Source organism: Microcebus murinus, chromosome 25, assembly GCF_040939455.1.
Source record: "Microcebus murinus isolate Inina chromosome 25, M.murinus_Inina_mat1.0, whole genome shotgun sequence".
NCBI lineage: Eukaryota > Metazoa > Chordata > Mammalia > Primates > Cheirogaleidae > Microcebus > Microcebus murinus.
Genome location: NC_134128.1, coordinates 13746400 through 13766778, shown reverse-complemented (window position 1 = coordinate 13766778; position 20379 = coordinate 13746400). Strand labels below are relative to the sequence as shown.

Below are 20379 nucleotides of genomic sequence, written 5' to 3'. Positions count from 1 at the left end.
AGATGAAAAGGAAGGGGGCCTAAGTAAGAATGGAAAGGAAAAAAAGTGGGGGCAGGGAGGAGGCTCTTTTAGATTGGAAGCAACCTCCTGTCTTCCAAGTTCCTGCCAAGAGCGGATCCGAAGATTCAGATTCCTGGCCTTCAAAGTGTCACTCAGCTGTTTGACCAATTGTCCACGACTTCCCAGCGACTCCGACTCCATTCGTAACCGCAATCTCCACTGCTTGCAGTAGCGACAGCAGTGACACTTGATGGAGTATTCTGGTCTGCTGCTGCACAGCTCCAAGCAACCCTTACTCCCTCTTTCTGGGCCTCAAGGTCCCCCATATTATTATTGCCTGTAAGTATTTGTTTTAGCCAACACCCTGCCCTTCATTTATCTTGATTTTCCCGGTGCCGGGGGTCTACTGGGATTCGATGGGGATGGGTCACTGGGACTGGGGCTAGGGTTTCACGTCCCTAAGGCAAGGCAAGAGACAGAAAAGCGATTAGAGGTAGAGGACTGAGACACCAGGGCGCTGAAAGGCAGAAAGTGCCGGAGCCCTGAGAGCACCAGCCTCCAGGAGACCGCAAGCCAAAGGCTGGCCCCCAAATAGAGGGAGTCAGTAAGCGAGCGGCAGGTTACCGTGGCAACCGCAGAATATATCGCGAGACAGACACTGCGCCTGCGCACTGCCGCTCTAGGGCCCTGTCTGGAGCCTGGGGTCTGAAACCCAATTTTTTCAAGATGGGGCTTCGTTCTGTCGCTTCCCGGCCGCGCGACGCTGTGGCCCGATTTCCCCCACCTTGGGAGTGACCTACCGCAGGATAACGAAACGGGAAGAGCTCCGAGCGGCTCCGCCCCGCCCCACCGCATTTGGTAGGTGGAGCCGGGAAGGCGACGACTCTGCGCATGCGCAGCACCGGCGCACGTGGAGCCGGCGCTGTCTCCGGCTGATGACGACAGACTCGCCCTCGTGAGTCGGAAGTGGGTGCCGGGGACGCGCCATACGCCGCCCGGGGTGTGATCGGGACTAGTACTCCGGCAGAGGCGGACTTGAGGCAGCTTTTCCCGTTCTCCCGCGAAGACATTTGTGGTATTAAAAATCTCTTTCTTCTTTTGCAATCCTTGTCTCAATAATTGGATCTTTGTGTGACAACCGGACGTAGAAACGCCATTGCTGTTTGACAACGTAATTACTTGCTAATGTTTTTCTCATAGATTGTAACCTCACTGAGGCTAGTGAATATTTGTTCCTTACTGAAATACTTCATCTTTATGGCCTGGTGCCTAATCCATAAATATTTGAAGTCTGAAAGGTGGTCGTGGGCCTGAGGGTGGGAGTGGTACTCCAGGCAGAGGGAATAATGGGCATAAAGACATTGAGGTGAGAAATTGTTGGCCTCATGTAACAGTACGTGGTTCAGGGTTGAGTGTCATGGGCATGGCAGGCCCTAAGAAGGAGCCTCGTGGGAGACTGGGGCCAGAGTATGGAGGGCCTTGTATGTCCCTTTAAAAAAGAGTTTGCACTTGGTCTGTAGGCAACCCCAGACAGAGCTCAAAAGGCCTCTCAGCAAGGCCTTCTTATTTTTCTCCCTTTCTCTGAAACAATTACTTCTTTGGTACTTTGTTTTCGCATTATACAGCATGCGATGCTGCTTTTCCCAATTACATGGTTCTCTTCCTCTCCTCACCAGATTGTGCAGACATTAGTCACTGCCTATCTTGCTATATCCTTGCACATCATTTTAAGTATTTACCTCGTGCTGTTTTGATGATGAGACACATGATCTGGGACTTGCAGTTTGGCAAGAGCTCGTTTAGATCCTATTTGTCTTGCTCCTCTGTCATTTATCTATCTCTCCTTGACCATCTTGAACCTGATGCCAGTCACTGGCAATCACCACATTGGATTTGGATGATCTGCTTTCCTTCCTGATTTCCTGAGCTCGAGGGTAGCACAGAGATAATGGGGGAAGAGGAGGGCTTGCATTGTGGCTGGCAGGAAGGAAGCAGGACAATACTGACATGGCCAAAATCACTGCTGGTTAATTATGAAAAGCAGAGGCTTCCTGGGTCCTTACAGATTGTGAACTCCATGCAGGTGGGCATGGGGTCTTGTTTACTGAGAGTCCCAGTGCCTAGAGCACAGCCTGCACACGGGAGGTGCTCAGAGAATATTTGTTAAATGAATGAATAGAAGCCCAACTAGAGAGCAGTTTGGATAATGGCAACAAGTCTGTAACAGTACCATACAGCCACTCAAAGGATAATTATGAACATGTAGAAATGGAACATTTTTTAATAAATGAAATGAGTGAACACTATGATTGCAATAATGCCATTCACATATTGCCTATATATGAGTAAAGTCATGAAAAGGGTAAGATCAAACACTGGTCACCCATAGTCCTGAATATTTTAAAGAGCCTCAACTAAGCATTCAAAATGGGGCAAAAAAAATAGGGAAAGTGATTAAAGTTATTTAATCTTAAAAGGGAGGTTCCATGGATAGTCACCTCATTGGGCCTACATAATTAGGTTTGCTCTAGTTTATCAAGACTCAGAGTAAAACCAAGATATTCTTAAGATGTGCATTTCAAGCTAACATGAATTTTCTGTTGTCATTTTGCTTCTCCACGAAGGATTTTCAGAATGGCTGCAGCTCCTCAAGCCCCAGGGAGGGGATCTGTTCGTAAAACAAGGCCTTTAATCGTAAAGCCATCTTTGAACAATCCATACACTATCTGCTGGAGTGCTCTAGAGAAAGAGGATATGCACTTCATATTACAGACGCTCGAAGACAGGTTTAAGTCTATTGGACTTAAGAAGATTGAGGATAAGAAGAGAAAGAAAAAAACACCTTTTTTAAAAAAAGAAAGGGAAAAATGCAGCACAGATGTTGGTGTTAGTGGGGATCTGAAGGAGACAAAAGCAGATGCCAGCCAGCAGGTGTCTGGCTGGTCGCCCGTGCACGTCAGGAAGCAGCTCGCCATTGGTGTGAATGAAGTTACCAGAGCCCTGGAAAGAAGTGAACTGCTTTTAGTTCTGGTGTGTAAGTCAGTCAAGCCCGCAATCATCACCTCGCACTTGATTCAGCTGAGTTTGAGCAGAACTGTTCCCGCTTGTCAGGTTCCCAGGCTCAGCGAGAGAATCGCCCCGGTCATTGGCTTAAAATGCGTTCTAGCCTTGGGATTCAAAAAGACCACCACTGACTTTGTTGACGAAATAAGAGCCATCACTCCCAGAGTACCCAGTTTAATTGTCCCATGGCTTCCAGGTGGAATTGAAGATTCCAGGGAAAATTTAGAGCATGAATCTTTGGAAAGCCAAGACAAAGAGATTTTGGACACTTCGTTTGAAGATCTCTCAAAACATAAGAGGAAGTTTGTTGCTGGGCCGACTTCTGCTGTAGCTTTACAACCCCTTAAAATAAAGAAACTGATCCCAAACCCCAATAAGATAAGGAAACCATCCAAAAGGAAAAAGACTACTTCAAAGTAATCTTGTATAAACTTGTAATTTCATATAATTTTTAAAGAGGACACATTGTAAAGAAGCCTTGAAATTAATAAAATGATTTATATTTACATATATTTGTAGGGTCCTGTTTGTTAATGTTCCTTACAATGTAAGACTATAACTGTATGGCCCAGATGTGCTGAAACTTTAAAAACACTAAGTGCAGAAAATATTCAAAAATAGGAGTATCAAAACAAAAGTTTATTGAAACTAATGTCCATGCTTGTATAAATTCACTTTTTTAAAGGCTGGTACGATGCTTGTAAGCAAGAACATCTGTATCCTACAACACATAGCATTATTTTCTATCAAACTTGGAAAGTGTGCCACAGTAAACATGGTTCTTGTTGGTTGGGTAGGTGAAACTGGATTGGAGAAGCATTATCACTTTTAAAGGAAGGATACCAAATGCTAAGCAATACATTGTCTTCAAAAGCAACACATTTTTTACTTCATGTCAATTCAACTTTCTTTGTAGGTAGGCATAGACATGGACTTGGAAGAAAGGTGTGATATTTATAGAAAAAGCCGGATAAGGTATTTTGACTAATTAAAATTCACCCACCTTTACATGGTTAGCTTACTTCCTTGAAAATCTTCACATATAAAAAGTTTGATGGTAACTAGATGAAATGTGGCAAAAAGAGAATAAAAGCAGCTTGGATTTTCAGAAGCGGGTCTGTGCCATGACAGGGGTCCTTCAGGTTAGGAAGTGGAACATAATCAAAGCTACTTAGTGTGTTTGAAAAAGTCACTTTCTATAATTTAGGGGAAATAGATTACCAAAAATTTTTTCAGGTTAAATTCTGGCTGACTCAGGAATTATGCCACCTCTTCATTTAAATTTTATTTATACCATCTTGGCAAAAAAAAAAAAAAAAAGTAAGGCTACCTTATGTAGTAGAGCATTTTCATAACAAAGTGCAAGACAAGGTAGTTCTTTTTTAATCTATAAGACTATATATTGCCTTTGAATTTAATTTTAATAGCTACTCTATAAACAAGCAGTTTTACTGGTTCTCTAAAATGTTCATTGGTAATCTGCTTAAATTATAAAGAGGCAAATGGTATTAATTACTGTATTTAAAAATGATTGAGTAAAATCAATTCTGAAACAACTGGAATTACATAAATCTTTGAAGGAACAGTGTAACAGTTTCATCAGGAGTTAAGCTCATGACAAAATTTCAGACGGGCAATTCTGCAATTATTTGAAAAGCTCCTTTTGTGTAAGACTGTGCCATAAAAATGAGTGGGATTTATGTTCCTAACTAGAGTCTTAACTCTGATTCAGTCAAAATCTCTTTTACTTAATGGTGTCTCAAAAACATGTTCCAGTGAATTGGTACAGTTTTGTTTCTTGAAGCCTTTCTCCTCCTTTAGGAGAGACTGGTGATGCAACTGGGTTTGAACTATCCAAAATGAGAAGTCCTCCAATGAGTCTCCAAGAACAGTGCTACTCCTGATTATGCACTACTGTGAGGCCCAAGTCTGCCCTCTAATGGTAGTCTCAGGGATGCCACAGCTGTGGGTTGGTCTCTAGGATAACGGCAAGCTATATAAAGTAGCTTTTGACCCCTTAGTGTACATCAGTGTCAACAAACTTTCTGTAAAGGACAAGACAGTAAATCTCTGAGGCTTTGGAGGCCATAAGATCTGTCACTACAACTCAACTTGCCTTTGAGTGTGAAGCAACTTTAAGCAACACACGTGAATAAAGTGTGGCCAAAGTGTTCCAATAAAACTATGGATGCTGAAATCTGAATTTTGTATAATTTGCACGTTTCACAAAGTGTTATTCTTTTGACTTTTTTTCCCCCAATCATTCAAAAAAATAAAAACTCTTAGCCCCTGGGCTGTACAAAAACAGGCTACGGGCCCTAATTTGAGGGCCCCTCCCCGGTGTAAGGTATGATTGGTTTCATTGGACTACTTACAACATGAAGGAAATGCCATCATGTTATCTAAAATAACTTTTTCTGCACTGAACAGCCTAGGCACTGGTATAGTAAAGGCAGGAATTAGTATCTACTTTGTGGTGTTTGAGACAAGGCCAGTCTATGTGGCCTCTTGTAGCATCTTATTTTTCCCTTGGGTGACGGGCAATATATACACATATATGTACACTATGAAACTGTTTTTCAAATTCTAGATAAAAACACCATCAGTAACAAAATTATGAATACTTATTTACAAATAAGACATTTTCCATTAGCATGACAATTTTCATGATAAATTAAAGTCAGCATAAAGGAACATGTGCAATTCTGCATAAGTCATAAAAACATTCAAACTATCAATGTCCTGATAGCACTAATAAATTTCACATCTCTTTTGACTTAGAGCTTTTATTTCCTTTTCCTCACATAGATCCTTGTTGTTGCTGAGAAGAAACTGGAGTTTCCGCAGCAGCAGAAAAGTCTAGTCTTACAGAGAGCACACAGTGTGTGCACGGGACTTTGCTTTTGACACAGTTCACCAACCTGGTGAAGATCAAAGTATCAATCTGTATGTTTACTGATTTGGCAACTTTGCTTAGGGAGAAATCAATGTACCCGTCACCAGCACATTTTTGTATTGTTCCACACTTCAACATCCACCACTTTTGTCCTTGAGTCACAGAAGTGTTAATTCCACAAATGTTCCCAATGATACCTTGTAAGATGATACAAGTCAAAATTTTCCAAATGGATCCTTCATTCTGTTCCAGGGACAAATATTCTGAATAAATAGAAATGCAGCAGTTTATCTCCACACAATACCAAAGATTTTCTTACGCTATTTTGTGACTTCTGTTTAGTCCATAGAAACGGTCCCCTTTCTAGAGAGTGGAAAAATACCCCTCTTCATCAAGAGACAACCAAAAGTTTGAAAATCAGAAGAATGTGCTCTTTGTACCCTTTCATTCCTCCCACAAATGGGTAAACAGTGAAAAAAAGGATGAATTTGAATGTCCTAGCTAGAAATGTGTACTATTGGTCACATGTGGATTTTTTTTCCATCTTTTCTGATTGTTATCTACCTTCAGTTTTAAGTTGTGCTTTTATTCTTCTTTGGAATGGCAGTTCCAGAAATCGTGAGAATAGTAACAAATGATGTCAGAGTTCTAGAAATAAAAATATCCATCTACTGCAGTACAAGTCCAACCTAAAGGGAGGGAATAAATGGAATAGTAAGAAAAATTAAATTACAATGTAGTACAAGAGATCTGTATTTTTTTTTTCCTTTATCCCCAATATTTGTGTTTATGGAAAGAGATCTGTATTTTTATAAGCTTACTTAAAAAGCCCTCTAGATCCTAAGGGTAGTCCAAGTATGGGACTGTCAAAGTCAATTTATTGGGTTTACAAAGGCTATATACCTGCTTCACTTACTTTTTCTGAATCTGTTCCTGGACACCTCCAGTTGTACAGGTAATACTGCAAATTGCCATCTCCTATACCAAACTTGAGTTTTTCTAAGAATGTCTTATTTTCCATCAAATCCAGTGCATTGAATACATCAAATCCTTTCTGCCAATGGAAAAAAGGAAATAAAATTTAAAACATCAAAGGACCAAACTGTTTTCCATATTATTCATAATAATACTGAATTCCTCTAATAGCTCAGATAGGCATTTATAATAGGGCTTAATGTCTGCAATACATAGTGTAGGTTAAGAATTCAGGTGAAAATTGTCATATAAAACTAGTAGTGAATCTGATGAAGTCAGTAAGATAATTCAGAAATTGCTGAATCAAAAAAAAAAATATAGTATGATGGCTACCACTGATATAAAATAACTTATTTCAGAAAATATTTTATTGTTTTAGAAGGGAACAGTTATCAAATGGTCCCATCTCCAGAATTATTCATTATTGGCCATTCTAAATCCTGACTTGGCTGAAGCTATTGTCACAGAACCACAGTTGTAAAGACTTTATATAGTTATATTTGTCCTGGGATGATAATGGGAAATGAATTCAGTAGGATTTCAATGGTAAAAGATTAAATTTCTTTAAAATGTTAGATAATAATACTATGCAAAATGTGATATAGAAGCAGTACCCCAATTTTTATTTCTCAGAATTTTTATCTTAAATAACTTATTACTAGCCATTTTGGGAAAGTAGATGAAAATGGGCAATATGAGGACAGTGTTGATTTGGAGACCCAAAAGTACAGGTAACAGATTTTTAAAAACGACGTTTTCAATTATCAAATACTAGAGGAATACAAGGAAGACACTTTTGATGTGTTGTTTCCAATTTCTCATAAACAATTTTCCCACATTCAATATGTATCATCAAAATGTATCTTTCAGCTGAATTAAATTTATTTTTAAAGGAAAAAATATATTTGTAGCAAAAATTTAACAATTATCCAAACTTCTACATTGGGTAAATAGAAAAACAACAGATATAGTATGTACATTTTGAATGTAATTCCTGTGGTTTTAAATTCCTTTAATTTTAAAATTCACAGACTATTTAATTGAATCAAAAACTTATTGCTATTAATTATTCACTCAACACAAAGTATACTCAAGTATTTGCCTTGTATTATAGGATCACGTCTTTTTCTTATATTCCTTATATTATTTCCTTATATTGTGGGTTTTTTTTTTTTAAGACAGAGTCTCACTCTGTTGCCCAGGCTAGAGTGCCGTGGCGTCAGCCTAGCTCACAGCAACCTCACACTCCTGGGCTCAAGCGATCCTCCTGCTTCAGCCTCCCAAGTAGCTGAGACTACAGGCATGTGCCACCATGCCCGGCTAATTTTTTCTATGTATTTTTAGTTGTCTGGCTAATTTCTTTCTATTTTTAGTAGAGATGGGGTCTTGCTCTTGCTCAGGCTGGTTTCAAACTCCTGACCTTGAGTGATCCCCCCGCCTCAGCCTCCCAGAGTGCTAAGATTACAGGCGTGAGAGCCACCATGCCCAGCCTATCATGGGCTTTTATGTGCTCTTCCTGATTTGTATAAAATGCCTTTTTTGTTAAGGTGTAATAAAATTAATGACAAAGAGCCACTTAAGTTTTAAAAGAAGCTCTTGTCAAAATTCTAACTTTGATTGATGCTCAATAGTGGAAAAAAAAAATCTTGTATGCATTCCATTCCACCTGTGTGGAGCAAAATACAGTATGTTGTTTCATATACTTTGGCATACACATTTGGGGAACCAAACAGCACAAAAAGGAATGAATCACTTACCGACTTAGCCAGGATGAGTGCATCATTCATGAGGTCCAACAGGGGTGTCTCCGTGTGAATGTTGTAGAAAGAGTAGGCAGCTTTGAGGGTTTTGTGAGCCGGGTGGTGCATCACTGTTGAGGGGAGAGTGTAGAAGCTCAGGAAGTCTGTCAGTTTTCCACTGGAGCTCTGAGAAACAAAGGTGACGGCAGGTAAAGTGAAATGAATAAGATAATACAAACTACCAGAATATCCAACAACATGAAACACTTAGTAATGAATTTAATAAAAGATAAGCCAGTCCTCCCCACCAAAAACTACAACATACTGGGAGAAATTAAAGAAGAAATTAATGGAGAATTATACAGTATCCATGGATTAGATATCTCAATATTATGAACATCAATTTCTCCCAAAATTGATCTATAAATTCAATGCAATCCCTACCAAAATCCCAGCAGGCTTTTGTGGTAAAAACAAACCAGCTGATTCCAAAATTTATACAGATATACAAAAGACCTAGAAGAGCTGAAACAATTTTGAAAACAAAGAGAATGACTGCAAAAAGACATAGGGAAACTTTCTGGATTCTTCTTTTTTAATTTCAGCATATTATGGGGGTACAAATGTTTAGGTTATATATATTGCCTTTGCCCCACCCTAGTCAGAGCTACAAGCATGTCCACCCCCCCGACAGTGCACACCTTACCCATTAGGTATGAATTTACCCATCCCCCTTCCCACCTGCCAGACACCCAATGAATGTTACTACTATATGTGCACAAAAGTGTTGACCAATTAATACCAATTTGATGGTAAGTACACGTGGAGCTTGTTTTTCCATTCTCGTGATACTTCGCTTAGTAGAATGTGCTCTAGGCTCCATCCAGGATAATACAAGAGATGCTAATTCACCATTGTTTTCTGTGGATTCTTTATCTTGATTTGAGTTGTAGTTATTTACATGGATTCATTTGTCAAAACTTATCTAACTGTGCACTTAAAATCTGCGCATTTCATTTTATGTAAATTATACCTCAGTAAAATTGACAAAAAATTTCAACACCAACTCATGATTTTAAAAAAACAGAACACAATGCACAGAAAAGAACCTGATTAACCAAAATAAAGGTTTTTAATATCTACCAAAACACCTATGCAAAAACTCCTTAATGCCTAATGTTGCAGTCAGGATCAAAATGAAGATGTCCATTTGATATTTATTTATTTTGTACTATATAGCTTATCCACTGTAATACTAAAAGAAAACCAAATATGACCCATAAGGATTAAAAAGGAAAACTAAAAGTATAATTATTGGCATATAATATGTTTGGACATACAGAAAAGCTAAACAAAATCTTAGAACTAGTAAGAGTTCAGCCAATTTTCTAAATACAAGATTAACCTACAAAAATCCTTAGTAATTCTATTTACCAACTTAAGTCCATTAGAAAATATAATAATAATTTTAAAAATTCCATTTATAACATTACCAAAAGCTATAATGTCCCTAGGAACAAAACTAAAATGTGTGTGTGTGTGTGTGTGTGTGTGTGTGTGTGTGTGTGTGTGTACACACAGACACACACGCACCAGGGCAGCTGGGCAGAATTGGTGAGAAGGATTTCGCCACAACAAACACTCACACCCTGCTGGAAGCTCTTTGCACTGGTGGGCCCCAAACTCTCCAACTTCCCCGCACTGCTTCAGGCAGGGGGACCCTGCCCACAACTAGTGCCACCAGGAAAGCCTCTTTGACTGCACAATTTTGAGATTCCCATCCTACTCTGAAAGACCCCGGACAGCCCAGCCTGGGGAGCCCCCTGCCAACCCTGCAGACAGTACCAGTTAAGGGCCAGTGGAAGTCCCATAGACACCAGCAGACCCATATAAAACTGGGAAGGCTCTGACAAACTGTCATCGAAACAAGCGCTAACAAAGCAGCCAAGACCTGCATGTGCACATCAACAGGGTGACTACCTGTCAAAATAAAAAACTTTACTAAGACACAGAGTCTCCTCCCATAAAGGGCAATATATCTAGGATAAAATAGAAAGTTACCTGTCATACCCACAACCAGGAAAATCACAACTTGAATAAGCAAAAGCAACCAACTGAGGCCAACACTGAGATGAATCGGCCGTTGGAATGATCTGGCAAGATTGCCAAGCAAGCAGCTACCATAGAAATGCTTCAATTAATCACAAGTTCTCTTGAAACAAATGAAAAGATGGAAAATTTGGGCAAAGAAAGAGACGTTATTAAAAACAAGAAGACAACAGAGAATAAAAAACGAAAGTCTGGTTCTTTGGGAAGAAAAATCAATAAAATTGATACAAGTCTAGCAAGACTGACAAAAATAAAGAGAGAAGATATGAATCACCAGTATCAGGGAGGAAACAAGAGATATCACTACAGATCCTGCAGCAATTAAAAGTATATACAAGGGAATACTATGAACAACTTTACAAAAATAAATTCAACAACTGAAAATAAATAGACCAATTCTTCAAAAATTAAAACTCAAGATGAAATAGATCATCTGAATAATCATTACAGACATTTAATTATTTTAAAACTCCCCAAAAAGAAATGTCTAAGCTCAGATGGTTTCAACTGTAGATGTCTACCAAATATTTAAAGAATTAATACCACGTCTATACAATCTCTTCCAGAAAATAGAAGTGGAAGTAATACTTCTCAACTCATATTATGAGGACAGTATTACCTTATCTAAACCAGTCGAAGACGTTATAATAAAAGAAACTCCAGATGAATCTCTTGTGAATCAATAAATACTCAACAAAATATTAGCAATCGAGTACTACAATGTATATAAAAAGAATTATACACTGTGACCAAGTGGATTTTTTTCTAGGAATGCAAGAGGGATCCAACATTTGAGAATCAATCAACGTATTCTACCGTATTAATGGACTAAAGAAGGAAAACCACATGATTATCAAAAGAAACAGAAAAGGCACTGGACAAAATCCAACACCCATTCGTAAGAACTCTCAGCAAGTTAGAAACAGAGGGGAATGACCTTGGACTGACAAGGAGCACTGACAAAGAACCTCGGCCAACATCATACTTCATGATGAAAGACGGGATGCTTTTCCCCTAATATCACAACAAGACAAAGATATCAACCTTCACCACTCTCATTCAACAAACCACTGAAAGTTCTATCTCCTGCAATAAAGCAAGAAGAAGAAATAAAGGAATGGAGATTGGAAAGGAAGCCATGAAACTGTCCTTATTTGCAGATGACACGATCCTCTATGGAGAAATCCTAAGGAATTTATACATAAACTCCTGGAACTAATGAGTGATTTCAGCAAGGTTTTAAAAACAACACAGAAAAAAGCAAATGCATTTCTATATAGTGACAATGAACATACAGAAACTGAAATTAAAAGCACAATACCATTATAATCGCTCCAAACAAAGTGAAATATTTAGGTATACACTTAAGAAAACAGGCACAAGATCTGGATGCTGTTGTAGAATGCTGATAAAAGAAATGTTAACAGATCTAAATCAATGTACAGACATACATATCACATTCATGGATCAGAAGACTTTTCAATTCTCCCCAAATTAATCTATAGGTTTAACATAATTCCTATCAAAATGCTAGCAAGGTATTTTGTAGACAAAGACAAGCTTATTCCAAAATTTATGTGGAAAAGCAAAGGCAATAGATTAGCTGAAACAATCTTGACAAATAACAATAAAATGGGAGGAATTATTCTATTCAATATTAAGGCTTACTATATAGCTATAGATGTAATCAAGTCAATGTGGTATGCGTGGAGGGACAGAGAGATGAATGGAATAGAATACAGGACCCAGAAATAGAATATATAATACAACATATTAGTACTCAGAATATAGAAAAACTTCCCTAAATCAGTAAGAACACTACAGTGAAAAAGAAAAACAGGCAAGGCCTGGCGCGGTGGCTCATGCCTGTAATCCTAGCACTCTGGAAGGCCGAGGCGGGTGGATTGCTAGAGGTCAGGAGTTCGAAACCAGCCCAAACAAGAGCGAGACCCCATCTCTACTATAAATAGAAAGAAATTAATTGGACAACTAACATATATAGAAAAAAAATTAGCTGGGCATGGTGGGGCATGCCTGTAGTCCCAGCTACTCGGGAGGCTGAGGCAGGAGGATCACTTGAGCCCAGGAGTTTGAGGTTGCTGTGAGCTGGGCTGATGACACGGCACTCACTCTAGCCTGGGCAACAAAGTGAGACTGTCTCAAAAAAAAAAGAAAAAAAAAAGAAAAAAAGAAAAACAGGCAAGGTATACAAATAGCAAATTCATACAAGAAGAAATACAAATGGCTAACTGATATATGAGATTCAAATGCATTAGTAATGAGGAAATATAAATTAAAATGGAGATACTGTTTCATATAAGATGGGCCTAAATATAAAGTCTGATACTACCCATTTGTTAGTAAGGACACAGGAATCTCATACAATGCTAAGGAGCTATTCTAGTGAGCTACTTCCCAATTCTAATAATGTGAAAGATGGGTCTGACCCTTAGACTTAGCAGTTCTAAGTACATGCCCCGGGCAGCGGTTCTCAAAATGTAGGGGGGTAACTGAGGCCCCTTGCAGAAATCTGTGAAGTCAAAACTATTTCCCTAATAACACTAAGAAGTTATCTGCCTTGTTCACCATGTTGATATTGGCACTAATGGAGCAAAAGAAATGGCAGTCAGAACTGCTGGTGCCTCAGCACAAAATAAGTCAGTGGCACCAAACCATAGTGGTGGTGGTCACCATATTCTTCAACACTATGTACCCTCACAGTTAAAAAAAAAAGAAGTCAGTTTCGGCCAGGCGCGGTGGCTCACGCCTGTAATCCTAGCACTCTGGGAGGCCGAGGTGGGTGGATCGCCCAAGGTCAGGAGTTTGAAACCAGCCTGAGCAAGAGCGAGACTCCGTCTCTACTAAAAATAGAAAGAAATTAATTGGCAAACTAAAAATATATATAGAAAAAATCAGCTGGGCATGGTGGTGCATGCCTGTAGTCCCAGCGACTTGGGAGGCTGAAGCAGGAGGATCGCTTGAGCCCAGGAGTTTGAGGTTGCTGTGAGCTAGGCTGATGCCACGGCACTCTAGCACAGGCGACAAAGCGAGACTCTGTCACAAAGACAAAAAATGTCAGTTTCATATAAGCATGACCTTGATAAAACATTATGAATTATTCATTTTATTAACTCTCAAGACTTCAGTCCACATCTTTGCGATGCTGTGGGATGGAGTGGAAGAAGTAAGCATAAACGCTTCTGCTGGACGCTGGAACACAAAGGGTGCCCCAAGGGAGAGGCCACACGCGCGTCACCTTGTCTTTACCTCCACTACAAACGTGTCGATGATGTGCTCCCGGGGGAGGAACCAGTGGGCCACTTCATCTTCATCCATCACGGGGGCGAGGTGAAACTGCTTCAGGTAACTGTTGCTTAACTCTCGAACTGCTTTGATATCCTTTGCTTCCATCGGTCTCAACCCTGAAGTCTTCGTCACCTTGTGAGAGGGAAAAAACAAAACAGACCCAGAGGTTGACGTATGAAGAGGACTTAAAGCTACTTTTACGCTCAGAGTGTGGTCCACAGAACAGAGTGTGGTCCACAGACCAGAGTGTGGTCCACAGACCAGCGGGCTCGGCGCCACCTGTTAGAACCGCAGACTCTCAACCCCACCCCAAACCTAGCGCATGGGAATCTGCCATGTCACAAGCCTCCCTGGGGACTCACCGGCACATTAAAGTTTGAGAAGTGCTGGGTTAAGAAATACAGGCTAGACACTGTGTTGTATCTTCTTGCCTCTGTGCAGCGGGTCTTGGGTCGGTATTGCCCGTGGCCCAGATACAATCAAACAGAACACTAGGAATTGATTTCTAGCCCGATGCCAAGAATTTAAACAGCCTACAAGACGGGGCATCCCAATCTTAGCATGGCTTCTGGAGTATAGTCGGCCCCCTGTATCTGCAGGCTCTGCACCTGTAGATTCGACCAACTGCAGATCAAAAATATTTAGGAAAAAAAATGCATGGCTGCATCTGTATTGAACAGGTGCAGACATTTTTTCCTTGTTTCCTATTATTCCATAAATATTAATACAACAACAACTATTTACACAGCATTTATACCTTCTTAGGTATTATAAGTAATCTAGATGATTTAAAGTATACAAGAGGATGTGCCTGTCACTTACATGGAAATAGTATGCCATTTTATGTAAGGGAATTAGGCATCCATGGATTTTGGTATCTGGGAGAGGGGGGTCCTGGAACCAACCCCTCACGGATACTGAGGGACAACCACATTGTGCTTTAAAACTGCCAAGTCTGATGTTTTGAAAACACAGTTGGAGAAACTTGTTTTTATTTCATTAGCCCATGAAAAGGGTGTAGCGATTTTGTTCTCTTGAGAATAAATCACCCTGAGCAGGAGGGGAAGGCGAGCACTGAATAGCCAAGTGTTTCTAAAGGCAAATGATGGCCAAGAACTGGGCCTGGCCTCTCGTACCATGTCTTCTGATTAAACGTAATCAGCACAGGCATTTTAATAACCACTCCAGAGAGCTTTATAATTTTAAAATTAGTATATAAGAATAAAAAGCCTAAAGTTCAGGACAGGTCCCCATTTGAATGTGTCCAACTGCTTGTCTTCCAAAAAGGTCCTGACATCACTTTGCTTTCTAGAACTGTCCAGACACAAAGCCCTTGAGACTAGGAGAAACTGAGAACATTTTAAAACAAAAGAATACAAAAGTATAAATTCCACATACTCTCTGGAAGACTTTATAGTACAATGATAAGAAAATAAAAGTGACAAATGCAAATTATATTTCAGTGTTGTTATGAAAATAGTGTTGACTTCACGGATTCAAAGATCTCGGGGACTTCCCTGGGTCCCTGGCCACACTTTGAGAACTGCTATGTTAGGTCTCTGAAGGTCAGAAAAATAAGAATTTAACCAAGGAAGACTCAGTGAAACAGTATGTTTGGGTGAACAGGTAGAAAGTATCGTAAACTTGGGCAATTTGTAAGCATTTCAAACAAGTTCTTACAGAAGCATTAAAGGAGAGAAAACAACAGAGCATATCAGCTCTCTCTCTATATAAAGCCCTAGAAAACAGGAAGAATATGTACTTTTGCTGACTAGCTATGGCTAAAAAAATCTATAAAAGAATGCAATAATTTTTAAAATGTGAAATAAACACACAAAAACATAGCTGTTGTTTTCAGGAAGAAGTGGGAGGACTGTTAGGCTTAGATAAAAATGGTAAGCTTGTGTATAGTCGGGGAGAGGGGAGTGCTTATGTTCTCTGTGAGTTCAATAAAAAGCAAAGAAACATTTCTAGCGAGTGAGAAACTCTTTAGTTTCATCAGCAAACTCTGTGTCTGAATCAGGTATCCTTTCCCGTGGGGCCCAACTGATAGCCATTATTTGCTGGACTCTATGTTTACTGAAATCTGTGTAAGATCTGTTTACAAGTGCATGAGGAAATAAAAGCTCAGAGGTCTACGAAAAAACAGAAGTAGTGTTAGCTGTCAAAGTCCGTGGCGTGAACTGTTTTAAGCCAAGATTCCAGAGTGGAGATGTAAGCAATGATTATGGTTATTTATAGGATTAAAAAAGGAGCAGTAGAATGTTAAACACTAAAAAAAAAAAAATCACATGCCACTAAATATAGAACTAAATATAGAACACCTTATGTGTCTTAGAACATGTCCTTCTTTCAGTACAATGCTAGGACGTTGGTGGTAGACTGAACACCAAAAAAAAACCCCAAAAACAAAAAACTGCGAGGTGCAGTGGCTCATGCCCATAATCTCAGCAACTCAGGAGGCCAAGGCAGAAGGATCACTTGAACTCAGGAGTTGGAGGCCAGCCTGGGCAACATAGCAAGACCCACCTCTACCAAAAAAAATTTAAAAACACATTAGCCAGGCCTGGTAGGGCACCTGTAATTCCATCTACCTGGGAGGCTGAGGCAGGAGGATCAGTTGAGCCCAGGGGTTGGAGGCTGCAGTGAGCTATGATTGCACCACTGCACTGCAGGCAGAAAGGGAAAGAGAAAGTCTCATATATGCTACTTTGTCCAGCTTTTAATTCATGAGGCAGATACCCAGGAGACTGTTGGCACCTTCTGATTTCCTAACATCTATATTTTCATCTCTCTTTTTTCCTATTAACTTACTCTTTATTTTCCTTTCCTTTTCTATGACTCAAAGTGGGGGGAGAGACTGGATCAAGCCAGTGAGAGCTGGTGGGACCCTGACAATCGTCCTTTTCTGTCTTAACCCATGCTGCAGCGACTGCACAGTGGGAAACTTGGTGGCACCGAGGCATGGTGCCCCTCCAGGGGCTGGGCTGGGGGGACAGGAGAAGCAAAGGGATAAAACCGCAGAAACACAGAAGTCTGGGGCTTGCAGCCCAAGTCTCCACTTCTTAGTGACGTGCCCTCACCTAAGTGCCAACCTTCATGAGCCTCAGTTTTCCCGTCTGTATAATGGGGACAAAAAAGTACTAATTTCGAAAGGTTGCTGTGAGAATATATTGAACAATGTATGTGAAAGCACTCGATAAACTTCAATTTCTTGGGGGAACAAAAGGCAGTCATCACAACAACACGGCTGGATTGCTACATTAGGAAGCTGGGTTCAGTGTAAACAAGATGCCAAAGTGCGGTTTCACAACCAATGCCTCCCCAGTGATTTAGCATAGCACCAACTTCTCAAAACTTTCTTGTCCGTGATAGACAGAGTCAAGTCAAAAATACTTTTAGCACCTTAGAAAACCATCCTGAGTAATAAACCAGTGACAGGTACGAAAACTCCTCATTCTTCATTCCGTGTTGGGCAACCTACTTGTAAAAGTGGGGGTTTTCCTTGTACATAAGTTAGACTGCTTTAGGTTCAAGACAGTGAAATGTGGGGAGACCTGAGTATTATAGAATAGCATTATCCCATAGTGAAAAAAAAAAGCAGGCATGCTTGAAGTTTCCATTTCAATTTAAATGGAGCAATACTTCAAACAAAAAAACCCCATCTGTGGCAGACGGATTCCAAGATGGCTCTCAGGGATCCCACTTCCTGGAGTCAACACCCTGTGTGATCTGTTCCTGGCGCACACGGGTGGGACCTGTGATTTGCTTCTAACCAACAGAAATGGCAGTGGTGACTGGATGTCCCTTTCGTGAATTGCTTACATAAGGTTCAGACTTGCATCTTGCTAGCAGGTTCTCTCTCTAGGCTCTCACCGGCTTTGATGAACAAGCTGCAGTGCTGTGAGCCACCCTACGGAGAAGCCCACTTTGCAAAGAACTGAGGCCCCCTGGTCCACCAGCCAGCAAGGAACCCCTCCTGCCAACAACCACACGAGCTCGGAAGTGGACCCTCCCCCGGTCAAGTTTCGGGGGAGACCCCGGCCCTGGCTGACATCTTGGTGGGCAGCTTCACAAGACACCCTGAAGCAGAGAACTCAGCTAAACTGTGCCTTGATCCCAGACTCTCAGCACCGTGCGATCACAAATGTTGTTTTAGGCTGCTCAGTTTGCAGTGATTTGTTACACAGCAAGAGGTAACTAGTACACCATCCACGCACCAAATCAAGCCAAGACAGGAAAGCACATTTTCAATTATCCCTATTAAGATGACAACTTTTCATATTGGGAATTTGCCAGTTTGAAAAGATGGTAATTTAATGAGACATTATTTCCTCTGCCTGGGTTTCTCCTCTCAACTTGATTCCTTAGTTCCAGGGTGTTCAGAAATCAGCAGCAGCCTGAAATTTTCTCCCCCCTTACTTAACACACCATAAAGACTCCACATTTCAAAGCTTATCTGTCTCAAGTTCAATCTCATCCAACTACAAAATGAAGAACTTTAAAAGCCTTAAAAAAAAAAAAAAGGTATTTCCAAACAAACTCCCTACTGTTCCTAGCTCCTGAGTTCTATGCAGTTTCTATAGCTACATACTCACTTCCTTGGACACACGAGTCAGTTGTTAGACTCTTGCGAACGATTCTTTTCTGCATTAAAAGCTTCAGTTGTTACAGCTTCAAAAAACCGCAAATGGTTCTTACTTACATCCGGAAGTCTGTACAGCTTCATTGTTCTCTGTAAGGTCATGTTTCTACTCAAGTGAGAAAATTTCACTTCTACCAATTTTCTGGGGTTTAGTGATCGATGCCAGTATCTGGAATACAATAAAGGGTTTAAAATCGAATTGATCTCTAACTCTACAGGTGTTCACTCTTTGTCTCAGCTCAGCTGTTACATAAGCAAGTACTGAATACTTATGTGGTGCCTGGCGCAGTGCCAGACACTGGGCTTCTTCCTGGGCAATAATTTTATGGGTCAATTTTATCTCTGAAATATCTCTTGCATTCCTAGTTATGTTCCTTTGGCGTTTGTGACCTTTCACCTCTTTCGACAAAGAGGAATCTTAAAAATCACAAAAGAAATATTAGTCATGCCCAGCTTTGCAAGTATTTAATGATCATCGTTGATTCTACAAAAGGCAAACCAAAAAGCTTAAAAACATGAAAACACTTCCCCTCAGTGAGTAGCCTTCACTTTTACAGAATACATATGAAAGAAAACAACTTTTTGAATTCAACTAGCTTGAATTTCTTAAGTGATTCCAGTTTGGGTACTGGGATAATTGATTTGCATTAAAATATACCTGTGAAGTCTTTTATTCCGTTTACTTATGAATGTAATAATTTAATAGGATATAGTCATTTTACAGTGTTACTGTTTATACTGTGTTTAAAATTATTTCGTCCTATTTGAGCCAATAAAATCAGTGGAGGGAGATAATCTTTCTGATGTTTTAGAAACAGGTTAGTCCAGTGGCAATCCGATCATTTTTCTCACTGGAATAACCTTCGAAAGCTTGACTAGAGTAGAGGAAGTTGTAAAAACAAAGCTTGAGCCTTCTTCTTACTCTGATCACAGGAGTACACCTGCAGCCTTTCGACTGATGTTTATCAGGCTTTTGCAGTAGTTCAGTAGCTCAAAGCATGGCAGAAACTGAGTGCTGGGTAGAAGAAAATGGTACGACACTGGACATTTCAAAGTCACAATGCCCTAGGGCTCCCCATGCAGGACAGAACTAGTCTTTTACAAGGACTAGAAACACAAGTCTAGATCCAGCATCATTAGCAGGAAAATGTCATAAATTTTTTTAAATCACCAAGTGGCTGTAGGAGATACTGGAAAGAATATTGGACTCAAGCGGTTTTAGGTTTTCTGCAGCTACCAACAAACTATACAATCACGAGTAAGGCAAAAGGCCTCTGAGTTACCCCCGAGCGGAATAATACTTCTAGCAAAAGGCAGTGAGGCTCAACACAGTTGGTAAAGGAGAGGCAGGGAGGCGGTGCTATTACCTGCACGTGGCCACCGGCTTAGGAAGAACGACTCCAGCGGTGTACACGGCCTGAAAGATTCCTTCCAAGTTCACTCTTCTAGTTATCTCTCGGATCAACACTGGGGCCACCCGCTTTGATCTCAATTTCTTATGGACACAAAGAAAATTGATTTCTACCATCTTCTTGACACTGAGAAATAAAGATGTTGAAAATCAGAGCCCATACAAGATAAACACATTTTAAAAAACAGGATCATGCCCATAAAATTGCGAAGACTTAGGATCGCGAAAGGTGTCC

The 20379-nt window shown here is 40.2% G+C and overlaps 2 protein-coding genes across 4 annotated transcripts in view; one reads left to right on the top strand and one right to left on the bottom strand.

Annotated features, from left to right (window-relative positions):
- The first annotated feature begins 710 nt into the window (after window positions 1–710).
- Window positions 711–3571, top strand: RPP38 (ribonuclease P/MRP subunit p38). Of its 2 annotated transcripts, none has more exons than XM_012737966.3 (2): window positions 711–1075; window positions 2625–3571. In XM_012737966.3, the coding sequence occupies exon 2, from the start codon at window positions 2635–2637 to the stop codon at window positions 3481–3483; it is 849 nt and encodes a 282-aa protein (XP_012593420.2). In that variant the 5' UTR covers window positions 711–1075; window positions 2625–2634; the 3' UTR covers window positions 3484–3571. The 2 variants fall into 2 exon arrangements, with proteins under 2 accessions (XP_012593420.2, XP_075853741.1); XM_075997626.1 differs by lacking the exon at window positions 711–1075 and adding an exon at window positions 1084–1171.
- Window positions 3572–3687: 116 nt separating this feature from the next.
- Window positions 3688–20379, bottom strand: part of NMT2 (N-myristoyltransferase 2) — a 43048-nt gene continuing 26356 nt past the window's right edge. For both annotated transcript variants that reach the window (XM_012737962.3, XM_075997625.1), the window contains 6 exons: window positions 20101–20271; window positions 18794–18902; window positions 14050–14220; window positions 8692–8859; window positions 6876–7013; window positions 3688–6648 (listed from right to left, as the gene is read on the bottom strand). In XM_012737962.3, the coding sequence (XP_012593416.1) occupies window positions 6628–6648; window positions 6876–7013; window positions 8692–8859; window positions 14050–14220; window positions 18794–18902; window positions 20101–20271 (778 nt within the window). In that variant the 3' untranslated portion in view covers window positions 3688–6627. The remainder of the gene's footprint in view (window positions 6649–6875; window positions 7014–8691; window positions 8860–14049; window positions 14221–18793; window positions 18903–20100; window positions 20272–20379) is intronic.